The 15,627-nt window shown below is 44.9% G+C and overlaps 1 protein-coding gene across 2 annotated transcripts in view; it reads left to right on the top strand.

Annotated features, from left to right (window-relative positions):
* The first annotated feature begins 1,003 nt into the window (after positions 1 to 1,003).
* Positions 1,004 to 15,627, top strand: part of ITM2B (integral membrane protein 2B) — a 29,385-nt gene continuing 14,761 nt past the window's right edge. Inside the window, exon 1 of one of the 2 annotated variants that reach the window (XM_082332548.1) lies at positions 1,004 to 1,275. In XM_082332548.1, the coding sequence (XP_082188674.1) occupies positions 1,177 to 1,275 (99 nt within the window). In that variant the 5' untranslated portion in view covers positions 1,004 to 1,176. The remainder of the gene's footprint in view (positions 1,276 to 15,627) is intronic. The other variant, XM_082332547.1, reaches the window with a different exon arrangement.

Below are 15,627 nucleotides of genomic sequence, written 5' to 3'. Positions count from 1 at the left end.
AGCCATTGTAGGTCAACAATTTTGAAGGACACAGATGACCAGGCATAACATAAGGACAATTCAGTCACGGTGCCAACTAATGCCCTAGAGAGAAAGACCAGATTTTGCCACAGTCAGCAGCAGAGCGCCCGCTGAGGTCAAGGACTGCGTTTTGCTTGCCAGGTATCTTACCGACAGCAACAGAACCATCACTCTGCCAAGCTCTTGCCAGGAAATCAACTCTACCCAGGCAAGTCACCAAAATTAAATCCTCCTTGGGGCAGACTATAACCATATCCACAACACGACTGCGTGCATCGCATAGTTTTACTGAAGAGCACCCTACTCGGGATAGCGCGTTGGGTTCGCTTGACTTCTTACACCCACTGCGTCAAAGGGGGACAGCCACACCTCCACTTTCCCCGTACCCCTTGTATCCTTCCCCAGGGGTTTAACAACTGGTGGACTTCACCTGCACGCTGCCTATATAGCGTTTTTGGGATTTTCTTCCCAACCGTAGCACCCAGAAGTGTTCTTTTAATAAAAATCTATTTAAAGTGCCAACCCGAGAAATGCAGACACTGCGCCGGGTGAACCAAACCGCTTGTGGCACCCCTGACCCCCCGGGGATGCTGGCACCCGCACCCGAGGCCGCAGCCCACGGCAGGGCCAGCAGCGCGCCAGGGCCCGCCAGGCCGCCGCCGGGCCCGGGGCGAGGCACGGGCCTGCCCCGAAGGCCTTGCAGAAGCGCCGGGCCCGGGGCTGAGGGGGACGGGCCCCCGCGGGGCCGGGGTGGGAGCAGCAGGCCGCTGCAGGCGAAGCCGCCCGGGGGCACGGCCAAGCACGGTGGCGCAGGGGGCACGCAGCCCTCGGCCGCCGAGAGGGGAGCCGCGGGGCGAACCGCCCCGGCCCCGCGGGCCCCTCACCGCGCCGCGCCCGGCGGGCGGAGGACGAGGGCCCACCGCCCCCTCCTCCCCGCTTCCCGCCCGCCCCGTCAGGCGCCGCCTCCTCCTCTGCCCGCCCCGCCGCAGGCCGCGGCCCGCCTCTCCTCCGCCGCCGCCTGACAAGGGGACGGGGGTGGCAGTCGCGGCAGCGAGGGGCGGGGGGGCGACAAGGCAGGAGGCAGCCCTCGGAGCACCGCCGGCCCGGGCTCTTCTCGTCCTCCCTCTCCTGCGTGCGGGGCGCTGAGGAGCGGCCATGGTGAAGGTGTCGTTCAACTCTGCGTTGGCGCAGAAGGAGGCGGCGAAGAAGGAGGAGGAGAACAGCCAGGTGCTGATCCTGCCGCCGGACGCCAAGGTGAGGGCGGCGGGGGACCGCGCCGCCGGGGCCGGCCCGGCTGCGCGGCGGCGGGCGCTCGGCTGCGCTCGGCGGCGAGGTGCTGCCGCGGGGAGGGAGCGGCGCTGGGGACGGGTTTCTTCTTTCTGCGCTCTCCCCCCAGCCCCGCCGCGGCGACGAGCCGCGGGCGGGCCGGCGGGGAAAGCTGCGCAGCGGTGCGCCCCGCCGCCCCTCTCCGCTCACGCTTCTAAAATGGCTGACAGGAGAACGAGCTTTAAAGCTCCGCTTCTCCCTACTTTGGGGGATTTTTGTGGTGGTTTGGCATTTGGTTTGTTTTTTTTTTTTTTTTAGCCCGACAGCGCTTGGACCGCGTCCAACTCGGCTTTTAAGGCGCTTTCGTCTCCTTTGCGGCGTCCCGTCCGGACCCGCGAGTAGCGGCGAGCCGAGGGGCCGGCCCGGCCAGGGGGCTGCCCCCGCCGGCCCACCGCGCTTCGGCGGGGCCGGGCCGGCGGCGCCGAGCCCCCGGCTGCCCGCCCGGGCCGGCGGCCTCTCCCCCGCCGCTGCCTGCGGTGGGGAGGTCGGGGCGTCCCCTCGGTGCGTGTGGGTCGGTCCGGGAGGTTGGTTCGCGTGGGGGAGGCGGGCCGCGTCTGGTCCGCACGCCGCCTTCCATCCCCTGCGGCCGCAGGGTTGGAGCCGGGCAGCTGCTGGCCAGGTCGCCAGCCGCAGGTGCTGCCAGGCGCGGCAGCGCTGGGCGCGGGTGGAGCGGGAGGTTTGGCCGGGCTTGCGTTTGCGGCGCCTGGGGACGGTGCGCTGCCGCCAACTTCGCCTTGGAACTTGGGCTGGTTTCAGTAAAGGAACAAAGAGCTGCCTCCCCCCGCCCCAAAACAGCACCCAAACTCCAGCCGCTGTCGCCTTCCCTCCGCCTCTCCAAACAGCAACAAAGACCAAAACAGCAGCGGCCTTTAAAGTTTTTGAAGTGCAAAACTGCCCAGAATATAAAGGTTTTTGGTTACAGTGCCCCCGTAATCAAAACCAGTTTTTAATTAGGAGTAGCATAATTTGCTCTAAGCTTTTTGAAAAGAGAATGAAAACTTGAAGAATGGCCAGCCGCACATAAACAGCGTGCCTTGCTGTTTTCATTTGCTTTCACAATCTTTTGTGCATTAGGCCTCTGAATTACCAGATTGGATCTGCAAAAGAGAGAGTGTTTATCAGTTTCCTAAATCTTTGTGATGAAATTCTGCCGGGGAGGACAGTATCTGTTGAATTTTTAGCATGTAGTTGTGCCCCAGTGTAGGTTTTGCTGTGATTTTGATGGGGCCACGTTCTTCACCAGGAAGATCCACTGTGTTTTCAAAGGCAGGGGAGACCAGAAGATATTTTCTAGTGACATCTTCCTGGTACAGCAAGTGGTGAAATTTTGCACTTCTACTGAACGCACTGCATTTATAAAACCCGGACCAAAGTATTAAGTCCTTAGAATAGTCTGTCACAACAAATGAGACGGTATCATTACTGAAATTGCCTACAATTACGGGAAATCCGTTAGGTGATCCGTGTGCCTCGTTGTTCCTAGCGGGAGTGCCGTTCTCTAGAAGGCAGTGGATTCCCTGAGCCCAGCTTGAGCTGTGCGAGTTCCTTCCTGACCCCAGGTTTGGTGGTCGGTTTGGCACCGAGCACGTAAGCAGGACACAAACTACAAGTTCCAGAAAACGGGTTTTTCATATTACCTTGGAATCCAGGTCTGCCCTGCGTGATGTTTTTTTCCAGATAGCCTACCAATTTGGGCTTGTTGTTCCTACTGCTAAACAAACAAAATACATCTGGCTAATTGTACGCTGGGGAGCAAATCCTCCTGACCCTGTCCAGATACTGACGGAAGCGTGTTATTTGAGTATGATTTCCTTAACGCAGAGCTGTAAATTCTTGCAGCCGAGGATGAGATACAGGATCTGCCTTAACTTTGCTCAGGTCTTAGTACTGCTTTCCTTGCCTCGAAATGAGACTTGCAAACGTTTATTAACCAGGTCAAAAGGTGGTCTGGTCTCACAGTAGCTACTTATAAGTTCTTGCGCTGTTATCAGGGGATGAACATGCCTGAACAAGGCTTAAAACAGTCCTAAAATAGCATGCTAGGAGCAGATGCTCTGTACAGATGAAAATCCAAAAACAAATGAGCACTCTTAAGGGACATGGAGCCTTTGACATTCTCCTTGACACATTTCCATCTTTTCTCAGCAGAACTGCAGACCTACACCTACCAGTGTGCAAAGTTCTCTTGAATACGCTTTTTTGGAGCTTGCGTGTTTTAGAGCATAAAATAAAACCAGGTCTGAGTACAGTAGCATCATCTGTAGTTTTAGTCGAAAAGGCTATGCAATCCATGCAGGATTAGCAATACTGAAACAAATTATGTTGTGTAGCTGTAGAGGTACTTCAAGTCTGGCAGTTTATTCTCAGATCTCGGATGAAAAAAGGAACTGAGGGTCATTGTAAAACTTGACACCTTTGAGGTAAGTGCAGGATATGCTCTTTGAACTTTGCCTTCTCTAATACAAATGCATTAGAAACTAATTTTGTGTGTGTCTCCATCCCCCCCAAGGAACTTCTACTGCCTATGCAGTTCTTTGGAGGGAAGGGGAAAAATAAACCACATCTGACAAATGTATTATTCATGTCACTTCACTGCTGGAAAACCCTTAGCTTCAAGTGAGGTTTGAAGGCAGTATGAGAATGTATATAGAAACGTGAGTTCTGGTAGACTGAAAAAAGGTCACATCTCCAGAACTGCGTATATGGGACATTCGTTTTTCCCCTCTCCGGTATCTTTACAGACATTGTTTCTGTAGGACAATAAATAGATCTGGGTCACAAGTGTGAACATGAAAAATATTACAACATTTTATGAAGCTTTCTTTTATGAAGAAAGTCCTGGGAGGCATTCTGGACTGAAGTAAAGGGAAAACCTTAAGAATGGAAGAGGATCAGCAGAATTGCACATTCACAATTTTATTATCAAGAACTTCCAAAGATTTGAGCAAGAGATATTAGTAAACCAGTTGATGTTAATGAGTAAAGCTAAATACTCTGAAATGTCCAGAATATAAAGATTCGTGGAATGAGCTTTTGGGCTAGTTCTTTGATGGTCTCATTGTGCTGCTTTTCCCGGCACAGTGTCATGAAGACTGCCACTCTGTCTGCCATCGTAGGATTACTCTCAAGTAGATAATCTTCCTAGGGCTTATTAAAGAGCATTTGCAGCCAAAATATGCTGATAATGTGGCATAGAAATACTCTGATCTCACCAAAATTTGCCCAGTAACCTCTGATGTATACAGTCATAGGACGTTAATTGGAGAGGGGAGGAGAGGAAGATGCGAGAAGGGTAGGGGATGTATCATGGGAACAACAGCTTAAAAAAAGCTTTTGCAGAAGGCAATGGTCATGCATTGGAGTATGCTACTTAAAAAGGAGTTTGAAAATCAAGAGTGCTAATCCTGTTTCTGCATAAATCGCCCGTCAGTATTATTGCGTGTTGTGAAAGTGGCTCCGTGCTTACTGTAGGCAACCGTTACGGCTCTGGGATGATACTTCTATGCCATAATTCTTGACCAAAATATAGAATACTCTTAGTGAAGGTTCTCAGGCCACATTCAATTTTCCACTTTGCTCATTGTCAGTACAATAAGAGTATTTTATGACCCCGTTTCCCAGCGAACAAACAGTGTGTGGTGTTTTTAACATTTCTCCCTACAATAGATCTTTGGAGAGCCAAAGATGGTTCTGAGCATAGTTGAAGTCTTCAGACATTTTGCAGAGTCCGTTCAATAGACTGAGTCCTCCCCGAAGCTGTTTGGGCCCTCAGTAACTCTCAGGCAGTTGCTCCCTTCCGCCGGGGTAGGTGGCAACCTTTTCTTTTTCTTTTTCTTTTTTTTTTTTTTTCCCCCTTCCTTCTTGCGGCACGGAACTCAGCACATCTTTACCAAATACAGCTTTGTGCTCGGAAGCTGTGGATTCACACATATGTATCATAGCTGACCTTTGGATAGCTGTATCTGCAGGGAGAGTTCAATGTGAAAGTGTAAATGTTAAGAATTTTAAAAGCAGCAGCTTTCTCCATTTATTGCTTATGAGAACATTATTACTCTGCATTCTAAAATTAATCTTTTTTTTTTTTCAGTTTAGCTTAATCTTTTCTAAAGCATGCTAAAATAGGCACTTCTAACACAGAGTAAGAGGGTCTACCTGAGAAATACTGTTGAGCAACTAATAAGCACTATTTTTCCATGTAGAAAAACCCTTACATTTTGTGTAATTGGTGTTAGATGTTTCTGAAATAAAGGTGTTAGCTTTACAGTTGCTATACTGTGTGTGTGTAAATATATATAAATACTATATAACATTTATATGCTATATATATGTTAGTATCCACACTAATGAATAGCCATTTGCTTATTGTTTTGCTGTCAGGAAAGCAGGTTTTCCCACTTTACGGGTCATGTGTGTAGATGAGTGTTTCGGGGTTGTTCTGTTTGTTTTTGGTTTCTTCTTTTCTTGGAGGAGCTTCCTTATTCCCTTTATAGCCTTCCTCCAGCCAAATTTTCTATAGGCCTTTCACCAGTCACCACTGGGGAAAGAGCAGTCTTTGTATTTTCCATGATGCAACTAGGTCATTAAACCAACCAGCTTCTGCTGTCTGTCAGCATTCTGGATTAAGGCATGATTATTTAAAAGAGGACTAGAAGTAAAAAATCCTAGCAAACTGAATTCTCTCCCCCTTCTCCTCCCTGACTTTGCTAAGATTTTAATGAAAAGCCACCAAACCTCGGATGAAAACCCTCCAGTTTCAGGCACAAAGGGTACCCAGGATTCTGTTACTTATTTGGCTTTATGGGTATCTGCAAGCATAAATTCAGGGAAATGGAGTTTATGTAAACAGAATTTGTGGCAGGGGTTGTTCATGAGGAACTCTTCCTAAGAAAAGGCTTGTGGCTGACGTCATCCCCTCCATCCTTTTACATGGTGAATCTGTGCTACTGCTTAAGTAGCGCAGCTTCCTGAAAATAAGATCGCTGTGGTCTTGAGACGTTTGGCTCCTCAAGCTATTCCGTAGTGGTTGCCAGCAATTGAGAGAACAATGCTAAAAAACCAAGATCTTTAAAAGTTTGTGGTGCTCCTCGGAAAATCTCTTGCTATTTTGAAGCGAGTTTAGGAATTGGGAATTAGAGGTTAGAAAGTTCAAAAAGCGATCTGGAAGAGCTTGTGTCATCCCCATCCCCCCCCCCCCAGTGATGGCAATGAACCTGTGGGACAGAGGGGTTCTGTCAGTGGTCCGTATCTCACTTCCTTTTCTGTTTCTCATCACTTCCCGACCTGAATAACAAATACAAAGCTTTGGAAATACAGCCATTTCCCAGAAGAATGGTATTTAGTATTTCAAACAGGATGTATTCTACCAGACCGTTGTGATAACTGCTTCGTCAGTTGTTTGTATCATTTACGTTTTTGGCTGTCTGAGCAAGAGCTGGTGTCCGTACCTGTCATTACAGCTTATATGAATTCAGTGTGGGGATGAGCCTAGAGACAATGCAAATACTTTACCCAGTTCTAAATAGTTTCTCTGAGGCCCTGTGTCCTAAAAATGTATTTAGAGAACTTTTTTTTTTTTCTTTGCTTAACATTGTCATGTGGCAAAGTCCACAATTAAATGAAGCTTTATATAGTGCAGTATCTAGAAGAACTATCCTGCGCTGTAATGTATTGTTGTAGTTAATGCCATAAATACTTCTCTTATGTTTACTCCTGTCTTTCTGTGATACGACACTCTTTTTTCTTTCTGATAAGCTTCAAGAAACTAGTTTCGATATTACCATTGCATAGTGGTATGACAGATACCACTTAAACAGAAGCTGTTGGAACCAAAAGTTCAGTTCCGTGGGAAACACTAAAGTTAAATTAGTTCATTTCTGAAGATGTGGATCAAGATGAAATGCTGAACTTCCCTGTAAAAACAAACATTTGAAAGAGAATGTTCTTGGAATCAACAATATTTTAAAGGGAAATGGTTTAGACTCCTTCCATTATAATGAATATTTAATTCAACATATGAATGTCTATTTCAATAAGAGTTTAATTTCAAAATATAATGTGTATATATGGGTGTTTTTTCCTGTTAAGTATTTAATGAAATGTTTACAGTTGCAAATGTAATCTAACAGTTGTGTTTTTATAGACTCAAATAAATCAATTTTCTTTGTTATTAGTGTGGTGTTTTCCATTTATTTCTTATCAGCAATTTATTAAATTTTGATGCTAATGGTTATTTGAGGGGGGTTATAAGAATGGTAAGCATACTTAGCTTTAGTCATGTTTTCAGTTAACTCTTCTGCAGTTGCGATTTTGGAATATTTGTCAGCGTTATACATATTTTCTATCCAGTAGCCACTAGCTGCAGGCACCAAATAGCTTACATGGAAAGAAAATAGTTCTCTCTGTGACTCCCAGGAAATATTTTCAAAAGCAAATATTGCATTTTTAAGTCCTAGTCATTTTAAATGTTCTTTATCTGTGCTTCCAAAAACTTTATGATGTGTTTCAAACATAGGAACTGCAGCTGGGATGAGTAATGGTATGTTCTGTTAGCTATTGCATAGATACCTTTTTTTTTTTTTTTCTGTTTTTCTCCCCCTCCACCATTTATGCTATGATTGACAAAGGTTAGCATTATCTGGTTTTACTCTCCTGATCCATATGAATAATACAACATTCATTTTCTTACTATTTATGTGCTGCTTTTTATCCTCAGTGGAAATTACTTTGAATCTACAGATGAAAAGCATGCTAATTTATAGAACTCAGATATCTGTCCTAATTTTACAGATGTGGTAAACCAAAGGCATGAGATAATTAATAAGATTGAGCTCTGCAATGAAGTCAGAAATGGTTTTGCAGCAGACATCACATGGCCTAGGGTTTGGACCACAATGGACATACAGAGAGACTCCAGCTCCTGTCTGAGTGATCCGTGCGTCATCTACAAGCAAGGGTCCTTTGTGCAACAGCTGTACAAAATTTACCATGAAAAAAACTGGCAAAGTAATTTTTGCCCAACAGTTATTATAGAGGTAGTGGAAAAAATAAGTTGATATCTTGTTTGCCCTTTCCATATAGTGTGTGTGTATACAAATATTTTTATAAAGTTTATATATTATTAAGTATATAATATATCTTATTTTTTATATATATATATACACACACACAAAAATAAAACCCCCAGGCATTTTAAGAGTAGAGTTCCTTGAATGCAAATCCTTGGCTAATTTGTGGTTGTCTTCTTCCTAGCGTTCAGCAAACTTCTGCTTTTGATGGCAGCTTTCTGCTCTTTTGAGGGTAGAATGAGACTGTGGAATGACTGTGGAAAAAGAGTATGCTGGGGAGATCATCTTGGGAGGGGGCAGTGATCTCTGCAGTGGATCTTACATGATTGCTGAATCATGAAGGTCTATTTATTTATTTTAAAAGAGAGAGTCTACATAGAAAACCCTTGCATTTACACATTTGACAATGCGGTAGCCTTTGCAGGGTGGAAGGCTGAACATGACTTATCGAGGCTGCTGCACAGCGCGGTGAGTTGTCTTGCCTAAGGTTTGCAGTTTTGGGAAGTTCTCTTGCTGCCTGGTGCGGTGTTTGAACACTGGCCAGCGTCTTGTGTTTCTGCGGGGTGTGATGCAGCCCGGTGCTGGGTACTGGAGTGTGTGCTCCACTTCAGGCTTTGAATAGTCTAATTGCAGTGAAGCCCTTCCGATTGTTACAACTCTTCTAGAAAGAGGGCGTAATTAAATGTAAGCCTTTCAAGGTCAGCTCTTCTGTGCTGATACTCCTGAGTGCTACAATTAAATGCTATTCTGTATTTGCATGTAGAATGGTTTTCACTCAGAGAACTCAGCTTGCTGTACAGGTACTACGCATCTTAATTCACTAATACATCTATTAGCAAGGTATGTTTTTTTGAGGACAGGGCTGCCATTCAGAGGGACCCCAACAGGTTATAGTAATGGGCTGAACAAAACTTCATGATTTTCAGAAATAACAAGTGCAAAGTCCTGTGCCTGGAGCAGACTCACCCCTCCGTCAGGACCGGCTGGGGACCACTTGGCTGAGAAGCCGTGCTGCTTGAGAAAGACCCAGGGCTCCTGGTGGACAGTTGGGCACAAGTCACTGGCATCGCTGAAGGCTGAGAGTTTTCTGATCCAAAAAAAGACATCGACAGACTGATGTGAGTCCAGCAGGGGCCACCACAGTGGTCGGGGGCTGGAGCACATGTCCTGTGAGGAGTGGCCAAGGGAGTGGGGCTTGTTCAGCCTGGAGATGAGACGGCTGCAGGGGGACTTCACAGCAGCCTACCAGCACCTGGAGAGGTGACTGAAAAGACAGTGGCCATAAATTGAAAAAGGAGAGCTTCAAACTGTGTGTAAACAAAATATTTTTCAGTCTGGGGAGAAGTGAGTGCTGAGCAAATTGCCCAGAGAAGCTTTGAAGTGGCAGTCCCTGGAGGTTTTCAAAACCTGACTGGACAAGAGCCCTGAGCAACCTGGTCAGCTTCAGAGTCCACCTTCCTTTTGAGCAAGAGGTTGGACTAGAGACCTCCCGAGTGGTTTCTGTGATGCTAGATTCTAATTTTGAGAGAAACTGAGACACAGTGTTTGTGACTTGCTTGAGATGACATACCATCTGTGGCTGAACTGGGAATAGAGTTATTAAATTCTGAGGCTCAGTGGTGCATATGTGCATGCTAATGAGATCTCTTGGGTGAAAGAGCCATCACCGCTTGGGAAAATAGCCTTGAGAGAAATCTAGGTTAAATCCACATAGCGTTCTGTCATACTGATGTCTGAGATTCAGGCAGTCATAGGAAAAAAGCAGAGAAATTTCAGACATAAGAAGCAAGCAGGATAAGGAAGAGACAGGAACTGGAACAATCAAGGTCAAAAAGGTAATTTAGTATTGATCCATTTTAAGTGGAATAGGAACCTTCTCAGTTCCTGTTTTCAAACATTGATCTAATTTGGGATAAAGTCGAGAGAAACACTGCATTTAAAGTTATAGATTTATTTAGTGTAGTTTTTATAAGTATGGTAAATGCAAGTCAATTATAAGTCAAAGAATGTAGATGGGGAAAAGGGCAATGTATAAGAATGAAGTATTTTTCAAAATTGGACAGTTTAATGAAATGCCAATTTTGACATGCTGTAACCATAAGGGGTGTAGGGATTTTGTTTTCTGAAAGCAAAATGTATTCTGAAAAATGTCCCATATAACCTCTCAGGTTTGGGGTTTCTCATTTTAAAAAAGTAAACATCCCTCAGGCACCTCTTGGCAGATATCTGTCCAAGCTTTCATCTGCGTGTTTTGGTGTATGACTTGAGAACTGTTGCACCAGAACACTTCTCTTTTCTTAAAATACTTGAGAAAAATAGGTGTGGAATGCAGAACAAATTTCCATCATTCTAATTTATGAAAATGTATAGGTAAATTCATCGACATTTATATAACATGAAAAAAAATGCCTTCCACCACCTCTTCACTAGCCAAGCTTATGAAAACTTTTTGTATTCAGTACAGTATGGTGGCAATTGTGGATCTCTGTGGCTGTCAGCAGCACAAGAACTTTTCAATTCAGCATCCAGACATTTAAAGACAAGACGTTTTCCAAATGTAGGTTTTGTTGAAGTTTCGTGTTGGGGGCAAGGATCGGGGGAGAAGGCAGAATAATCATAAAGCCCCAAAGCAAAGGAAATAAAGGATGTGTGGAGCTTTATTACTTGTCTAGCACAGACCCAACACTCCTGCATTTATTTATTTTTTTTAAAAAGGATTCGTTAATCCTCTCCCTGCATAGTGTTAGTGTTACTTAAAAACAGTAGATGTGTGTCACAGAATCACAGAATGGTTGAGGTTGGAAAGGGCCTTTGGAGATCATCTGGTCCAACCGCCCTGCTCAAGCATGGCCACCTAGCGCCAGTTGCCCAGGACTGTGTCCAGACAGCTTTTGAGTATCTCCAAGGATGGAGACTCCATAACCTCCCTGGGCAACTTGTGCCAGTGCTCAGTCACCCTCACAGTAAAAAAAAAGTATTTTCCTGAGGTTCAGAAGGAATATAAGATGGTATTAAGATCCTGTTGTGCTAATTGCTGTACAGAAAAAGAAAGTAAGGCAGTCCCTGGCCCTGAGTGTTTACAGTGAAAATGGAGGACAAGAGGCACAGGAGTGTTGGTTGGTGGGGCAGGCTAAAGATATAGCACTTCTGCAGCCATAGCCCAGCTCCTCGTCCTGAGATTGCAGCACACTGATGCGGTGAATGGTTTATCTTGTAGCAGTAATGAAGGGAGGAAATGGAAGTAAGGTGTGCCCGGTACTCTGCGTGTGGCAGAGATGGGAGAACTCTGCTCTGGGATGGGGAAAGATACAGGGAGCATAGGCACAGGATAAGAAAGAAGTTATAGGAAGACTTGAAATCACTGGGTTTGGTGGTGAGAGAAGGAAGTTGGGCGATCTTCGAACTGGACAGAGAAAAGAGGAACAACTTGGGGAACACAGTCTGAAGAAAACAGTAAAATATAGTGTGTGGTTGGTTGTACAATTGCTGTAGACAGCCTGCGATGAGGATATAGCCAAAAGCTGTGCATGTGAATCACCTGACGAAAGTCCTTGCCTGGTCTACAAAGACAGAACTTTCAGGCCATTTAAATAAGCGTGTTGGGTTTTTTTTCTTTTTTTCTTTTTTTGCACTTTCCTAGTCCATGTAAGACTAAAGCTAACAATAAAAATAACCACTCTTAACAATACTGCTCCCAAATTTAATCAGAGCAGCAGACTAAATAGTTACAGGCTTCTTCCTTCTTTACCTGTCCTCTTTAATTGTTGGCTGCTATGAAGTTTTGTAATCTCTTATCTCAGAAGTTGAAGGCAGTGTTTAGGTAAATCAGGATTACTCACATCAGTTAAGAGTTGCAGGATTACTCTTCCAAGACACCCTTCTGTTATTGTCCCTCTATCACGTAGCTGTGGGTGAACTGCTGATTCACATCCTTCACATTCACTTTACAGTTTGTAATTTTCCTTGAGTTCCTGCAGAGAGATTGAACTCTTCATGTTCGGTCATGTTTCTCTCTAGTTTTATTTCCTGCTCCCCTTTTCTTGCATGTTTTCTGATTTCTTTTTGTTCTCCCTTCACCTCTGTCTTTCCCAATACATGCAAGTACCTTCCTACCCAGCAGGACTGATTCCCTTTTTAAGATGATCTTGAGCTGGCTGCTTATGTTAATAGAATCATAGAATCATAGAATGCTTTGGGATGGAAGGGACCTTTAAAGGTCACCTAGTCCACCCCCCCTGCAATTGGCAGGGACATCTACAACTCGATCAGGTTGCTCAGAGCCCCATCCAGCCTGTCCTTGAATGTTTCCAAGGATGGGGCATCTACCACCTCTCTGGGCAACCCATTCCAGTGTTTCACTATCCTCATTGTAAAAAATGTCTTCCTTATATCCGGTCTGAATCTTCCCTCTTTTAGTTTAAAACCATTACCCCTTGTCTCATCACTACTGGCCCTGCTAAAAAGTCCCTTTCCATCTTTCTTATAGGCCCTCTTTAAGTACTGAAGGGCTGCAACAAGGTCACCCCGCAGCCTTCTCTTCTCGAGGCTGAACAACCCCAGCTCTTTCAGCCTTTCCTCATAGGAGAGGTGTTCCAGCCCTCTGATCATTTTTCTGGCCCTTCTCTGGACCCGCTTCAACAGGTCCATGTCTGTCTTGTAATGGGGACCCCAGAGCTGGACGCAGTGCTGCAGGTGGGGTCTCACGAGAGCAGAGTAGAGGGGCAGAATCACCTCCCTCGACCTGCTGGCCATGCTTCTTTTGATGCAGCCCAGGGTACGGTTGGCTTTCTGGGCTGTGAGAGCACATTGCTGGCTCATGTCCAGCTTTCCATCCACCAGTACCCCCAAGTCCTGCTCCTCAGGGCTGCACACTATCCCTTCATCCCCCAGCCTCTATTGATACCAGGGATTACCCTGACCCAGATGCAGGACCTTGCACTTGTCCTTGTTGAGCGTCATGAGATTCACACAGTCCCACCTCACCAGCCTGTCCAGGTCCCTCTGGATGGCATCCCGTCCCTCAGGGGTGTGAACCGCACCACTCAGCTTGGTGTCGTCTGCAAACTTGCTGAGGGTGCACTCGATCTCGCTGTCTATGTCATTGATGAAGATATTAAACAGCACTGGCCCCAGTATGGACCCCTGAGGGACACCACTCATTGCTGTTCTCCACCTGGACACCGAGCCATTGACCATTACCCTCTGGATGCAACCATCCAGCCAATTCCTTATCCACCGAAGAGTCCACCCATCAAATCCATATCCTTCCAATTTAGAGAGAAGGATATTGTGGGGGACTGTGTCAAAGGCCTTACAGAAGTCCAGATAGATGACATCCGTAGCTCTTCCCTCATCCACTGATGTAGTTACTCCATCATAGAAAGCCACTAGGTTGGTCAGGCATGATAATGTTTTTATTCCATGATGGTTATGATGTTTGAACCATGAAATGAGTCATTTGACAGACACCTCATTTTTTAATAAAACATCCCCATTTGGTGAAAGGTAGCATTCAACTAATATCAAAATGACCTTGGACATTGCACTTTGGAAAGCACTTGGAAGGTATTTTCTTCTTGCTGCTGGATTTCCTAGTGCCGTAGAACAGATTTTTTACTTACAGTATTATTTTATAGAACATACACACATACTAGAAATACAGGAAGAGGTTAATAGTACCAACTGCCTAATAGATAACTCTAATTAATTAATCTCCTTGGTTATCCAGGCTACGTGACTACAGCAAGCAACGCCAGAACTAAGGTCTGGTTTTTATGCTACGTTTTTAGGCAGAGAGCCTTTGGCCAGATGGACAAGTCCCTGTCCATCTTGACAGAAGAGGAACTGGCAGTGCTGCCACAGAAGGGTCTCAGTGTTCAGATATCAACTGCACATAAACAACCATAGCTTGTTTTCAGGCTTCATCATCTGGGTAGAAAGAATACGTCACTCCTTGCGATAAGCGAGAGGTCTGTGAAGCATCTATTGTATATAGAATCTGTTTTTCAAACTAGCAAGTTAAAAGATCATTGTACTTAAAATTTAAATTTAATTTTATTAGGAAGCATAAAATTGCTGCTTGAGAGGCAGATCAGTATGATGGCCTTCCAGATTCGCAGCATCTGCCAAGTGAGGAGTCTTGCAAAAGCCTGCCTTAATTTCCCATCTGCAACAAGTAATAAATAGAATACCAGGCTTGGAGCAGTCTTCAGGCAGGAATACCATGGGAGGAATGCAGAGCTCTTTCTAAATTAAGTTCATTTTAAATTGACTGTCTTTTGGGAGGATTTTCTACAGATGTCAGATTTACAAGTCAGAGCAGGCAAGCCTGACCAACAGAATTCAGTTTATACAGGCATTGGTCAGTATTTTATTTCAAGACTTTTTAGCCTCCGTCATTAAAAAACACTTTTAGGGAGTCATCATTAATGTCTCTTCTCGCCATTCCACTAATTAAAGCTGCAGTTGGCCAATATTCGCCTTCAGGAAGCTCAGTCTGCCCCACTACATTCTGTCCATCCGTGTGAGCTAACTGGCACATAAAGGACCTTGGAAGAAAACTGTTCTGAACAGCTTCCAGCCAGTTCTACCCACACTAATTGTAAGCTTTTATATGTGTATGTGTGTATATATATATATATATATGTATAAAAAAGATGTTATTCTGAGATGCGTAATTATGGATGGCTTGTGTGTTATGCTGCAGACATTTTTAGTAATATTTGTAATACTCTGCATCTGGTTTCTCTGTGGATCAAAGACTGTGTGTCGGCTCTGAAAGACACTTCCCCCTCCCAAAGTTATTTTTATTGCTATCATATCTGTTTTTAAATTTGGGCCATTATCTTTTGCATAGGTGCACAATGGTCATACAATATTCTGGACTCCCCATAGCATATCCACCGTATCTGGTTCAGGTGGATTCTTACCTAATTGATTCATATGTTTTTTTTTTTTAATCATATAATTGATGTGTCCTTAATTTCTGCGAAGGAACAAGGTCTGATAATCTTCTCACCCATTTTAATGTGAACTAGACATATGCCTTGTAAGTTTTTAGACTGCTTTACTTTTATAATGTTAAAGCAATTATATTCCACTATGTACAAAAAGCCACAAGGGGAAAATCTAAGTAATTACCAAGTCTAATTATACACATTTGTGGCTGAGTATTGGAGCTTCTTAGATGAATTTTGTGATGTTACCCCAAACATAA

The sequence above is a fragment of the Platalea leucorodia genome (genome assembly GCF_965183815.1).
Source record: "Platalea leucorodia genome assembly, chromosome: 2".
Classification (NCBI taxonomy): Eukaryota; Metazoa; Chordata; class Aves; order Pelecaniformes; family Threskiornithidae; genus Platalea; species Platalea leucorodia.
This window is presented reverse-complemented; position numbering and strand designations above follow the sequence as displayed.